This window comes from Bombyx mori, chromosome 27, assembly GCF_030269925.1.
Source record: "Bombyx mori chromosome 27, ASM3026992v2".
NCBI classification, from domain to species: domain Eukaryota; kingdom Metazoa; phylum Arthropoda; class Insecta; order Lepidoptera; family Bombycidae; genus Bombyx; species Bombyx mori.
Window position 1 is genome coordinate 763,973 of NC_085133.1, and position 15,133 is coordinate 779,105.

At 40.0% G+C, this 15,133-nt stretch overlaps 1 protein-coding gene across 3 annotated transcripts in view; it reads left to right on the forward strand.

The window, feature by feature from the left end:
• LOC101735325 (talin-2) overlaps positions 1 to 15,133 on the forward strand; it is a 108,505-nt gene that overhangs the window by 90,624 nt on the left and 2,748 nt on the right. For all 3 annotated transcript variants that reach the window (XM_062676408.1, XM_038020977.2, XM_038020978.2), the window contains 11 exons: positions 1,491 to 1,600; positions 2,252 to 2,382; positions 3,124 to 3,272; positions 3,934 to 3,999; positions 6,444 to 6,555; positions 7,933 to 8,017; positions 8,499 to 8,646; positions 9,120 to 9,206; positions 10,184 to 10,304; positions 11,270 to 11,382; positions 11,767 to 11,857. In XM_062676408.1, coding sequence (XP_062532392.1) covers positions 1,491 to 1,600; positions 2,252 to 2,382; positions 3,124 to 3,272; positions 3,934 to 3,999; positions 6,444 to 6,555; positions 7,933 to 8,017; positions 8,499 to 8,646; positions 9,120 to 9,206; positions 10,184 to 10,304; positions 11,270 to 11,382; positions 11,767 to 11,857 — 1,213 coding nt within the window. The remainder of the gene's footprint in view (positions 1 to 1,490; positions 1,601 to 2,251; positions 2,383 to 3,123; positions 3,273 to 3,933; positions 4,000 to 6,443; positions 6,556 to 7,932; positions 8,018 to 8,498; positions 8,647 to 9,119; positions 9,207 to 10,183; positions 10,305 to 11,269; positions 11,383 to 11,766; positions 11,858 to 15,133) is intronic.

Here is a 15,133-nt window from a genome sequence, read left to right on the forward strand (position 1 = left end):
TTGCTCTTCACAGAGCGAATGCGGTATCCATCGGGAAAACAACTTTTTTACACCTAATTGTTTATGCAAGATTATTTGTATTTGACTCATGCCAATGTCTAAAGTTGCCTGAATTTCGCGGTATGTCACATGTCGATCTTCCTCAATCAGCTTTTTTTTTTTTGGTCAGGAGGAAATCGCCGGACTTCCGCCCTTTTCTGGGGATACTGGGCGGGGTATGTCAGAGTCGAACTGACTAAAACCTCCTGTCGCTCAACAACCAACGTCCAAACCTCGCATGAGACAGAACTCATGACAAGGCAAAGGGGGGAAAATGAAGCGTTTATTGCGGAGCACATCTCTCCCATCACCCTCCCCCTCGGGACGCCGGGCTGGCGGTCGTCGGCGCCACGACCACCAGCCCTCTCGGTCAGCAGACTGTCCGAAGCCCGCCTAGATGGCGCCGGTTAGAGTGGGTTACCCTACGGAATACCCCGCTGGGCCAGAACCAGCGTGGGTCGAGGATAGCCGGCCTTCCATCACCCGGATGCTCTTGCGTAAAACGCGTGCAGAGCAGCTTGCACGTCGTTTTCTTAGGCCCCCCTCGCTGGTCTACAGACCGACATGTGAGGGGGATCCGAATCCTCAATCAGCTTACGCACAGCATCAACGTTTTCTTGGGTGACTGCAGTTTTTGGACGACCTTGACGGGGATCATCACTGAGCTTGACACGTCCACGTTGAAACTCAGCAAACCAGCGATAAATTGTGGTTTTGGATGGGGCTTCATCACCAAATGCAGAAATCATCCGGTCAACACACTGTTTTTGTGTTAAACCACTTCGAAAGTCATAATAAATCATTGCTCTTGAATTTTCTCGAGTCAATTCCATTTTCTCAACGACTAAACAAGTTTGACAAAACCTCGTGACAAGACCGAGAATCTTTTTTTAAATAAATAAATGGTATTCGATTTTCAAAACCAAGGAGTTTACAATTAAAAAGATTTTAATATGACAGGAACAGTGGAAATATTCCATTCCCGATACTTTTAGTGCAGCCCTCGTTTACGACAAAGGGAAGATCTTCCACCGCGCGGGCGATACTGCTCGGTAGACCGACGGTCCGAATGTTGTTGTTTGGAACTTGTATATATGCAAACTTATCTTGAAAATGTCGTAAGCGAGATTCAGGCATCGATCAAGTATTTTGTGTTCTATAATGGCTACCCGCCACATCACTCCCCTCTGAGACCGGAGGTCCTGTCATTTAGTTAGCGTTGTCCGTGCAAGTGCTGCTCAAAGTCTGCGTTGATTCGAGACTGAGCTTGAGTGTTGCGTGAGCATTGTGAGTAGTCCATGTGATGCAGAGTCCGATCTGTCAAATATCTTGTGTTCTATAATGGCGACCCGTTAAACTAACTACAGCACCACCGAGTCAGTCTCGATCTGATCAGATCTGAATGTACTCATAGCCTAAGAGAATGTCTAAGTTGAAGTTATACGTTTTAGATGGCAGAAGATATGACCCCCGCAGAAAAGTTGGAATGGAAACAGATGTTCCACGAAACGGATGTATTGCTTAACGACTGCTGCCAAAGATACGACCAAGAGAAGTACAGGTTAGTAATGGCTCTAATAAGATTTTGAGGCTTATGTTTTGATATTTGACGCCTTGGTATCGAAGAACCACAAGCAAGTTTGGAAGAAATCACGTGCCAGTGTTTAATCTAGAACAGTACTGGTGGTAGGACATCTTGCAAGTCCGCACGGGTAGGTACCACCACACCGCCTATTTCTGCCGTGAAGCAGTAATGCGCTTCGGTTTGAAACGCGGGGTAGCCGTTGTTCCTTGGGCTCGCGGTCTGCTCACAACACCATGCAGATCGTTGAGTCTCACATACCCAGCGCGCCCGTTTTGCGCGGGGACCTCGTAGGAGGTTCGGCCCCCGGCCCGGAAAAAAAGAAAAGGTGTAGCCGTTGTAAAAATACGGAGACCTTAGAAATTATATCTCAAGGTGGGTGGCGCATTTACGTTGTAGATGTCTATGGGCTCCAGTGACCACTTAACACCAGCTGGGCCGTGAGCTCGTCCATCCATCTAAACAGTAAAAAAAACAATGTAATTGAAACTTTGATCTCAAGTGTCAAGTTATTTGTACAGTGCTGTATGTGTCGGCTAAACATTTGAGAACGGTTGAATCCACCATTGCATGTGTGTGATACTTTTTCAACAAATAAATAAAATATTCCTTCACGCGTTTTCTTTTCAGTATATTCAGTCACCGCCTTAAGGACTTAAAGAAGATGATAGAACGCGGTGTCGTTACGAGGGTGGTGGAAGATTTTATGGACCAGGAGGAACCTCTCGCAGATCTAGATATATTAGTCGATTCTGAAAAAGGTATTCAAAATTTTCTAGAACCTACACTAGCCACAGCTTTGATACGAATGTCTATACATAAATGTCTAAAATATGCAGTTAGTTGCTGCTACAATATGAATGTCTTCCAGTTATGAAAATTTAAGGTTCTGGTTGTGCTACCTTGAATCTCAAGGTGGGTGACGGAACTTAGATTGTCATGTTTAAATATCCGTCTGCCTTAAGATGATGGGGTTGTGATGTCGACGTCATGAGAATATAGTAGATAGAATAGAGATAAAAAGTTCAATTCTAAATTCCTTAACGGCTGTCTAAACCTTCACATCCAGAAAGCCAAGATGATACCTACCTATATCAGTTTAAAATATAAGACATATAAGCTCGTTTGCATTTCGGTTTGAAGGGCGAAGCAGCCGTTGTAACTATTCTGAGACCTTATAACTCATATCTCATGGTGGGTAGCAGCACTTAAATTCTCCCATCAGCCAACTCATCTATGCCAATAAAGATCATCCAACAAAAATGTTTCAATTGCACCATGTTTAAATTATTTGGGATTACCTAATCATTCCTATGAAGAGGTATTTAATGCGATGGAGTGACCAAACCATAGTGAAGGATTCTCTAAATGAGTACAGGAAGTGATGGCGGAACATCGTGAGATGCATCAAGTCTGCCCCAACACTACATGACAATCACGACCACTCTGTCAAGAGTGACACGATTGAGATGAAAAATCATTCGCAATTCAATCTGTTTCAGACGAAAAGAAACGCCAATATTTGCTCGAAAAGAAAATAGCTGAACTCCTGGCTCAACTAGGCAGAGTGACCAGGACTGCGCGGTTCGTGGCGGACACAGGCACCGGGGACCAGGCGCTGACTGACCAACTCAAGCAGTGCAGCAATCAGGTTTTTTTTATTTTATTGCCTGGATATGTGGACGAGCTCACAGCCCACCTGGTGTTAAGTGGTTACTGGAACCCATAGACATCTACAACGTAAATGCGCCACACACCTTGAGATATAAGTTCTAAGGTCTCAGTATAGTTACAACGGCTGCCCCACCCTTCAAACCGAAACGCATTACTGCTGTAAACTTCTTCCACTAAGTTTTCAGTGAAGTCGTCGTGGCCCAAAGGATAAGACGTCCGGTGCATTCGTATCGAGCGATGCAACGGTGATGGTATTATAAAACAAAGTCGCTGCCTACTTCTGTCACTTTCTTTGCTTATTAATATTCTAAACTATAATAAAATCATACGATTTTCTCTAATAGAAAGAGCGACATATGGACTACCTTTGTGTATATAATTCGTAGACATTTTGGATAAAATGGTTGAACCATTATATAAAAAAAACAGTTTCGATACGCTTATATGCCTAACGTCTTATATTAAAGTGTGGTCCATGCGGTTGAAGTTGCGAGAGGTAAGCAAATTATTTATAACCATTAGTTTAAGTACTGAAATTTTCCCTTGCCACACCTTTTCCACTAATTTTTAACTGGAATAATATCCTGTCTCTAGGATAAAGACGAATGTGGATGATTAATGTAATACTGTCTTTTCAGACTGAACTGTTGGCTCCAATGTTGGTGAAGGCAGCCCAAGAGAGATTGGCCAAACCCAATGATCAAGTAAGTTGGGAATTTGGGTTGATGATTTTTTTTCACTTTTGACACTTTATAACTTTCTGGATACGGCTCGGTATTATTATCATGTGTATATTTATCGAAATGTAATTTTTTAGCAAAATTATGATGAAAATTCAATTTCGCCAAAGAGGTATAATTTTTTACATAATAAATTGGAAATATTACTTTTTTGTCTGGAAACGCAATGTGTGTGTTCACTCTTTCATTCAACAGGCTCTTACCACGATCTTAACAAAAAAAAATTTGATAATAAATTTAGTGTTTAATCTATACTAATACATATATAAATCTACAGTGGTTTTTACGGACATTCCGTTATAAATACTGAACCGTGCATCCGATTGACTTGAAACTTGGTATTCATGTAGACAAAACAAGTACTTAATGGATAGGCTAATATTTATATGAGTGTTGGACTCCCTAATAATAATGACAATAAATAATAATGTTAATTTTAAATGCCCAGCAAAGCGGGAGAGTACGGCTAGTTTTGAATAAAAGTGTTCATAACACAATAAGGATAAGCATAGTTTTGAATATGTATTATTCCTTTTTTTTTTTTAAAGTTTTGAAATTAGTCTCTAGAAACACTAATCTCTTTAATGACTCTGTTCTGACATTGAAAATTTGAAAATGAAGATATGTAAATCAAACCGCTCTCTTTTGAAATAGCAATAAAGTTCATTATTATAATTTTAACTGCAGTATAAGATGGAGTGTGAGACCGAACTCGTAAGAAGTCGTAACCGAAATTAAAAGACAACTGTAGGTACGTATGTTGAGAACCGCTCGGATAATAATTGTAAATAGATATGCTTTAACAAAAATCGACTTCAAATAGAAAAAAAAATATATTCCAAAACAAATGAATATACACTAAAAACAATAATCATCGAAATCGGTTGGCGTGATACTGAGTTATTCGTCTATTTGTCGCGCACGTACTTAATGCAAACTTAAAACTCAGATGGTTTTCTCATGGATACCATTATCAGAACTGGACTAAATTGAAATGGGACCACACGGGAAGCGTCAGCCTTCTAATAAAAAAAGAATCATCAAAATCGATTCACCCAGTCAAAAGCTATGAGGTAACAAAAAAAAAAACATACAGTCGAATTGAGACACCTTTTTTGAAGTCGGTTAAAAAAATAGATTTTATTTTATAACTATAGTTTTTCATGCAAAGGTGTCGCTACAATACTTAATTTCTATATTCCTCCTTGCGTCCTTCTCCTCATTACTGAGCGCCGTGACTCCTCCGCTGCATCAACCTCTCTTGTACCGTCGTTCTCCCTCTAATGCGATCCTTGGTCTCGTGTTGGGCATCGTGGAGCTTGATGTCCAGAGAAGACCGAATTTGGTCCGACCATCTCGTGGGACTGCGTCCTCTGAGACGATTGCTCTCTATATTGCCCGTCAGCATCAGCTGTTCAAGGTTGTGACCCTCCTTTCGAGCAATGTGTCCAAAAAACTCCAGTACTCTACGAAATTTCTGTATTACTTCCGTATTAATAGCATTTTTCTATGTTTATCTGATATATGCATATCATATTATATATCAACTAGCGACCCGCCCTCGCTTCGCTTCGGAAACATTAAATCACACATGAAACCAAAAAAAAAAAATAAAAAAAAAATAAAAAAAAGTAGCCTATGTTCATCAGGGACAATGTCGGCTTCTAATGGAAAAAGAATTTTTCAAATCGGTCCAGTAGTTTCGGAGCCTATTCGAAACAAACAAACAAACAAATCTTTCCTCTTTATAATATTAGTATAGATAATATAACATACAAATTGTATGTATTCCATAATAACTTGATATCGGATGAGCAGAAATCTAAAAAAACCCGGATATTTCAATTTTGTTGTAAACAATGATATTTTTCAAATTGAAACTCATGCTTGGCGCCAGAAATACCTGATCCCACATTTTTTTATTGCCCTTGTAGGCAGACTAGCACACAGCCCATCTGGTGGTAAGCGATTACCGTCGGTCATGGACATCAGCAATGCCAGAGACAGAGCCAAGCCAGTGGCTCTGCCCCTACCATTGAGTACTCTCCGCAAGCCTCGTTTGAAGAAGGACATGTCATAGCGTTCGGGAAAAACCGTGAAGGAAATTTCATTACATAGACGGATGGTACGTGGCAAAAGCGACCTCTGGAAACGCACTATCGATGAACGCAGTAGTTCCAGATAATATGGATGTACTCTGCTCCGATGGTGCGATGATAAAAAGGATATGAGGGGATCATCTCAATTCCTCAGAGCACTCCCCGTGGAACATACGGTACAAAATGTAGAGGGAACCGAAGTCCCTCCGCAGACCCAGAGGCTCCAAGCAATCCGGAAGCTTCCACATGTATTGCAGTACTGCGAAAAAATATGTATTAATAATATTAAATTTAACTATTCTTTTATAGGCTATTATAGACAACTACAAGTCGATGTTGGCGCAGTACGCCGAGTCAGTTTCCAAAGTCCGGGACCTTTGTGATCAGGCCGTGGACCCAATGGAGTTCGTCCAGACCGCTGGTAAACACAAACTACGAATTATTCAAATTTTTAAATCTGAAAGTTGGTTAGAGCAATTGAAGTCGTCGTGGCCTAAAGGATAAGACGTCCGGTGCATTCGTGTTGAACGGTGCACCCGTGGTCGAATCCCAGGCGAGTACCAAAATTTGTAATGAAATACGTACTCAACAAATGTTCACGATTGACTTCCACGGTGAAGGACTAACATCGTGTTATAAAAATCTAACCCGCGAAATTATAATTTGCGTAATTACTGGTGGTAGGACCTCTTGTGAGTCCGCACGGGTTGGTACCACCGCTCTGTCTATTTCTGCCGTGAAGCAGTAATGCGTTTCGGTTTGAAGGGTGGAGCAGCCTTTGTAACTATACTTGATACGTTAGAACTTATATCTCAAGGTGGGTGGCGCATTTACGTTGTAGATGTCTATGGGCTTCAGTAACCACTTAACACCAGGAGCTCATCTACCCATCTAAGCATAAAAAAAAAACCTTCAAACGAATATAAAACGTTGAATCCGGTGATCCCAAGGTCGTGGAACGGAGCAGGAATAACAGTGGTAAGTGAGGTTTGCGATGGCCTGGCCACAAACTTCATGTCCTCAACAATCCCCCCTCTAAGAGATGGGATTAAAGTCCGATAATAATAATAATAATAATAAAACACGTGTGGCAATCGGGGACTGCCGCGGTAAAGCATAGCATTATTTATCAACTTACGCAATTATAATTAGACAATAATAATTTAATATTAAAACAATAATAAAATAAGACCACGCCACATTTATAAACATCAACAAAAGCAAAACATTAACTGTCCCCTTCACACTCATAAGCTAGAGCGCGCGAGAGAGAGATGGGCAGACTTTTCATGATGCGCATGCAGTGCGATGTCACGCCGCGCGCTTATTCACAAACACTACACAAGCGCAACGTGTGAATGTGTTGAACGCGAGCTACATGGTAGGCGGAGTGGGAGGTGTTAGTTTTTATTTTCGTTACGGAATTTCTTGATTCGATCGCCGCGCTCAAAACCCGCGATAAAAGCTATGCAATAGCTTAAAGAAAGCCCGCTTATATCCAACCCATCAATTTACATGCGATTTTAATTATATTTGTATAATTTCTTTCATTTTCTTTTACCCGGTATTGTTACTTTATTCAGTACCATTGATCGAAACCCCTTCTCGAGCTAAGACCTCCTCCAGCTTCTTCCAATTAAAGTCATAAATTGATTATTAAATCCATTGTAAGTTGGTGGACTTTTTAGAGCTTCGGAAAGCATTCTAATATAGACTCTGAGACTCTTTTCATTGCCTAGCTTCTAGTTAATTTTCAAGCGGATGATTAATATTAAATGTATTTTCTGTTATCTCCCAGGAGAGACTATGCAGCGTTTGAGAGAAGAATCGGCTCTAACCAATGACACATTGAAGGGCGCCCAAACATCATATGTCATTTCAAAGTTTGTGATTTTTATTGTGGTCCTTTTTATTTATTTAAGGCGTTGTTTGTTGCTACAGACACAATCTATAAGGGATGATTTGTCGTAATAACGCTGGGGGCACATCGACAGAATATCCCTTTAGATTAGGGTAGTGTGGGGCGAAAAATATATGTCTGGTTCAAGGTAACGGGTATATTTGCCTGAGCTAGTGCGATATGCTATATGAGTATAGTGGGAAAATACGCTTTTATAGAAAATCTAACTAAAAAATAGAAAATAAATTTTAATAAATTTTAATAAAAAATAGTGTAAGAAAAAATGATGTTATTGTAAAAAAAGTGTTAACATTTATTTTCTATATTTCAGTTGGATTTTCTATAAGAGCGTATTTCGTTAGTTTTTTTAAACTGTTATTTATTCTTAATTATCTGAGGGTATGTTTTTTTTTGCATTATTTTATTATTCGGTACCTACAGTTTAGAGCGTAATACTGTATCAGGTTGGGCGGGCGCGTTATATCGGTGAGCATGAAGTCTAACGACGTCCGCGACGACCCGGAGTTGGCGGCGGCGCTACGCGTACTGACGGCCGCCGCCGCCCCCCCGCGCGCCAGCCGCCTTCCGGACTGGAAGGATGCCACCGCTCAGGTACCGCGCTCACTCCTGCACTATTATTCCCGAGGACTTCAATTCTAGAGACTACTCTCCTCTTCCTTGCGTCGATAATCCTCATGAAACTTTCTTGGAAAAATACACATGGTGGGATCGCGCTTCTCTCCACGACTTTGCTTTTGAAAGAAATTTAGTTCTTTGAGGCCGTTGAAACCATAATTGGGTCCGGTTGATTAACCGCCGCCAGACATTCGGCGTTGACAGTTTTACGGTGGAAAGGTCGAACTCCAACTCAAACCTGCTCTTTTCTCATCTGGGCTTGGGATTGACATTGGCAGACTACTCTAAGTAGCAATTAAACTGTATAAATACTTTCCTAATCTTTAAACAGGAAGGTATGACTACTTGCGGTCGCACTAACCGAAATAAAAGTTCCAATTCAAAGCTTTGTGTATCTAATTGATATTTTGATGTTGTCAAGTCAAAAACTAAAAACTTTCTTTTTTCAGATTCTCCGGACGACTGGCGAAGTGGAATCCATGCTTGGAGGCGAAGGGATATTTAAGAAGCAGCCGGAACCAGATCAGCCTATATACGTGAGTGGCCACTACCAACTTTTCGGTCCATATGTGTTGTAGGTATACTTGAGGTAGGTTGTAACTATACTCGAGACCCTAGAACTTATATCTCAAGGTGGGTGGCGCATTTGCGTTATGGATGTCTGTGGGATCCAGTAACCACTTAACACCAGGTGGGCTGTGAGCTCGTCCACCCATCCAAGCAATAGAAAAAAATGCTTACGACGAAAGGAAAACGGGAAAGTGTGACGGGTAACTTTGCATCGCTGGTGGAGAAAGCAATGTCTTGACCAACAACTTTACTGGTGGCAGGACCTCTTGTGAGTCCGCGCGGGTAGGTACCACCGCCCTGCCTATTTCTGCCGAGTAGCAGTAATGCATTTCGGTCTGAAGGGTGGGGCAGCCGTTGTAACTATACTGAGATCTTAGAACTTATATCTCAAGGTGGGTGGCGCATTTGCGTTGTTAGCACCAGGTGGGCTGTGAGCTCGTCCAACCATCTACGCAATAAAAAAAACAATCTCTGCAGTCACGACGTATTCCGGGCCACACAAATCTTTCGGTCACAAGTCGGACTGTAGCACCACCACTTGGATGGCTACCAGCCACAGTGTGCTGCAGCCATATACAAACCCTTTTGCTAGGGCTGGTGTTAGAAAATTCTCTCCAGGTTGAGCCCGTGAGCTCACCTACCCGTCCGGGTGTAATTGGAATAGTCTCATAGGCTACCAGCGAATAGGTAGGAATATAAAACAAACAAGAGGTTAGCTTTGTTTGTTTTTTTGAAAAAAACAAATACAGAATCTCTAGGGTATTTGTTATCGTTTACAAGGATGGACAAGCTCACGGTCTTAAGTGGTTATCGGAGGCCATAGACATTAGCATCGTCAATCTACAACTGTTCTATAATGGCTGCCCCACACTTCAAACTGAATTACTGCGTCTACATAAGACATCCTACTCTCAATATGCTCCTGTAAGGTTTATTTTTGCAGAGCGTGGCGTTGGATCTCCACACGGCGGTGCGGGGCTGGTCGTCACGCGACAACGAGATCGTGGGCGTGGCCAAACGTATGGCCGTGCTGATGGCGAAGCTGTCCGAGTATATGAACACAGGTCTGTGGTTTGGTACCTTTTTTTTCCTACCTATGCTGATAGCCTTGAGAGGCTATTTCAGCGTAGCCTTAACTAGTAGGTGAGCTCACGGGGTTCAAACCTGACGACGTTCCTTACACGAACCCTAGCAAGAGCCGTGCCTCGCAGAATCTACCACCGGATCGGTATCAACGTGACGTGATATAGTGCCTCAGTTCAGTGCCTCAGACTGACTCGGCGGTGGAGTGGTTAGCGCCATTGACTGTAGCGCTGAGGGTCGTGGGTTCGATTCCCACATTGCGCAAACATTCATGTGACGAACAGGTTTGTTTGCTGTTCGTCCTGGTGCTTATTATCTTTTTTTATTTTTATTGTTTAGATGGGTGGAGGAGCTCACAGCCCACTTTGTGTAAGTGGCTACTGGAGCCCATAGACGTCTACAACGTAAATGCGCCACCCACCTTGAGATAATTTCTAAGGTCTCAAGTATAGTTACAACGGCTGCCCCACCCTTCAAACCGAAACGCATTACTGCTTCACGGCAGAAATAGCCAGGGTGGTGGTACCTACCTGTGCGGACTCCTGAATTAAACCTTGGCTTACTTTTATCATTGTAACGCCCGCCTCCGGAATGCAGTTCATCCATACTACCTGGAGCCGCTGTGTTCATCCACAGTGCGTTTCCAGATATCTTTTTTGCCACGTACCATTCAGCTTTGGAATGAGCTCCCCTTCACGGTGTTTCCCGAGCGCTATGACATATCCTTCCTCAAACGAGGCTTGTGGAGAGTACTTAACGGTAGGCAGCGGCTTGGCTCTGCCACTGGCATTGCTGAAGTCCATGGGCGACGGTAACCACTCACCATCAGTTGGGCCGTATGCTCGTCTGTCTACACGGGTAACATAAAAAGTTTTCGTGCCAAAAACATCGCCACTCAAACCTCAAGCAAAAACTGAAAACGCCTATAAAAACCCACTGTTTGCAGATAAGAAGCGTAATTTGTTAATCACGTCTAAGAAGATTGTCGAGGAGTCTCACGAGGTCGCTTATCTGGCGAAAAAGCTAGCCGGAGAATGTACCGACGTCAGAATTAAGACAGTAAGTTTTTATTTGTTCCCTTAGAAAGTTGGCAGTGGTAAGTGAAGTATTTTATGACGATACATAGTTGGTAGATTTTTTTTTTACTGTTGTTAATTCTTTCTTTTTTTTATTGATTAGATGGGTGGACGAGCTCACAGCCCACCTGGTGATAAGTGGTTACCGGAGCCCATAGACATCTACAACGTAAATGCGCCACCCACCTTGAGATACAAGTTCTAAGGTCTCAGTTTTTACAACGGCTGCCCCAACCTTGAAACCGAAACGCATTACTGCTTCACGGCAGAAATAGGCGGGCCGGTGGTACCTACCCGTGCGGACTCACAATGCAGTGAATTAATTAACCCCTTTATGCTATTAAAGTATTTGTTTTGTTCGACGTAGAACTTGCTGAACGCATGCGAGAGAATCCCAACGATTAGCGCTCAGTTGAAAATGCTGACGACTGTGAAAGGATCCTCGCTAGGACGCCAAGGTAACAACTTACTTCCTTAAATGAAAGTGATCAAACTTGAAACTATTCCATTTTAACTTTTTTTTATTTATTACACCGCATGTAAAATTTACATTGGCGGATTTAATGCCTAAGGCATTCTCTACCAGTCAACCAAAGGTAGTGCAGAGTAATTGGTAAAAGTGGTAGGTGCAATGAAATTTATATTAAGTTACAAATATATACACAAACAAAAGTATATACATACACATATACACAATCACATATACATACATAGATACATACATATAATAGTTTATAAGTATTAAAAGGAATATATTAATATATTATCCGGTGGTTCCGGTTCCGGTGACAGAATAATATAGACGTGTACTCGTTTGCTCTTAAAATAATATCAAGTTTTACCTTAATACTCATATATATCAAGTGTAAAAAGTCACAAATCAAGATAATAGAAGATACTTTATACAAAAATAAATCAAGAAAGTTTGTGAACAGTGTTAATGTGCAATCTAACAATGAGAAATGAAGAAATAACCTCTTGAGATTATTACTTTAATATTTTTATTTTGAGGGTATTTATTATGATAAATACAGAGTGAAGTAAGTCACAGTTTAAACCACAGACAATTTAACAATTAACATTCAAACTAGGCAACTTAAAGAAATCATATCGATACATAAGAATTAAGGTGTTGCCACTTTATGAAATCAATAAGTTACTATACAGTCGGGGTTGACAGATCTACTCTAAAATTATACCAGAATCATCTTAAAACTATCTACTAAAAACGTTAAATAAAAATTTTCACTGAAAAATGGATAATCAAATGCAAATATTATTAGAAAAAATTCAAGAGCAAATGAAACAGCAGACTATCACTATAACAGAAGCTGTAACCAAAAATGTTGTGCAACAAATTAATGAGCGATTTAAAAAGATAGATGACGAAAACAAACAACTTAAAAATTCAGTCAAAGAACTTAAGGAGAAAATTAAAGGTCTGGAAATGGCTAAAAAGAAAACTAACATACTACTCTTTGGAATAAAGGAAGACAAACAAGAAGAGTTAAGTTTGGTAAAATACATATCTGAAAAACTTAATTGTAATCTTGGATTAAACATACAAGAGCACGAAATTATGAATACCTATAGAATTGGAAAGATAAAAAATACGCCTCGACCTATTTTAATATCCCTTGTATCGTACTGGAGAAAAATGGAAATAATGAGATCGAAACATAAATTACCCCAGGGTATTTATGTGAAGGAAGATTATACTAAAGAAATATTAGAAGCACGCAAAACATTACAACCAAAACATGAAGAGGAACGAAGGAAGGGTAACATAGCATACTTAAAATTAGATAAACTAATAATCAAGAGCCAAACGGATGCTAATCGAGAAAAAAGGAAAAGAGACCCACCTTCTCCGCCCAATATCAGCACACCACAAAAAGAAAATGAATTGTACGTAGCTCCGAAAAAAGTAAACACAACTAATGCGTACGAATACATGGCACGCGTAAAATCAAACTCATTAAGAGAGAAAACAAATGTATAACAATCACCGTACACTCGAAACCGGATTAATAACAATCATTATAATACAAACCTGCAAAAAACAACCAAGAAAAACACTCCCCCAAGCCGGCTGGTCCCCATGGGGGAAAATGACCATAACCCTCCAGTAAACAAAACACTACCTCAAAAATCACTACAAATGGGAACATTTAACGTAAGATCGTTAGCATCCACAACAAGATATATAGAACTAGTATACTCACTAGAAAAAATAAAAATTGATATATTAGGCTTAGCTGAAGTTAGACGGATGGGCAGTGGCATCGAAGAGCATCAAGACTTTATATTCTGCTTTAAAGGAGAAACACCTGGCCTGCATGGAGTAGGATTTTTGATAAAAAAAGAATACAAAAACAATATATTAAGCTTCTCAGGCTTATCTGAAAGAGTTGCTATACTTCAACTTGAGTTCAACAAAAAGATAATATCAATAATTCAAGTGTATGCACCAACTGAAAAGGCTTCTAAAGAAGAAATGGAAAAATTTTACGAATCACTGCAAGAAGCGCAAGAGCAGACTAGCAGAGATGTACTGTTAATGGGAGACTTCAATGCCAAAGTAGGGATAGCTAAAACAAAAGAAGATAAGATTCTAGGTAAATTTGGTTATGGAAAAAGAAACGAAAGAGGTGAAAAGCTCATAGAATTTGCCTTCGAACACAAACTGTCGATTATGAATACGTATTTCAAAATGAGACAAAATCGAAAATGGACTTGGAAATCACCAAATGGAAAAGTAAAGAATGAATTAGACTATATCCTATCAAACCAGCCCAAAAGAATAAGGAAAATAGAAGTACTGCACGGCTTAGGGTATAGTTCCGATCACAGACTGGTTAGAGCAACTTATTCTTTACAAAATACTAAAAAATGTAGGATATCGTTCAAATCATCCCCAAATATATTCAAAACTGAAAAAGAAATAATGATGTACACTAGAAATTTAGAAAACAACATAAAAGAACTCGAACCTTTTGAAGACGACGATGTCCAGACCCTATACAACAAAATAGAACACGTCATAAAAAAAAGCATATCAACAAACGAACACAAAGAGGAACAAAGTAATTCAAACAAAATTCTTACACAATCAACAATAAAACTAATGACCAGACGCTCGACACTATTGAAAATAAAACAAAAAACTTCGGAAATGAAGGCAGAGCTAAGTATGCTATTCAAAAAAACTAATAAAGCCGTTAAACAAGACTATGCAAACTACAGAAAACAGATAATAGAAACAAACATAAAACAGTACAGGAGCACAAAAAGAGCATATAGACAATTAAATACTCACAAAAGTTGGATACAAAATTTAAAGTCGAGGAGTACAAGACCTAACACTAGAAAAGATATTATAGATAGTGCTACAGAGTTCTACAAAGCGCTATATAATAGCAAGTATAAAACTAATATAAGTAAAAGTAAACATTTCATAGAGTGTAAAAACGTAAAAGATGAGCCTGTAGAGATCGACACGAAGGAAGTAATAAAGCATATTAAAAAATTAAAGTCCGAAAAAAAGCCCAGGGCCAGACGGTATATCCAATGAAGCTTTAATATTTGGGACTACTTTATTAGCGCGTTCACTTTCATGCTTGTATACCAAAATTTTAAGCACGGGATTAATACCAGAACAGTGGAAGAAAGCAGATATAATTTTGATATATAAAAAAGGTGACCCTCGAGATATAGGCAACTACCGACCAATT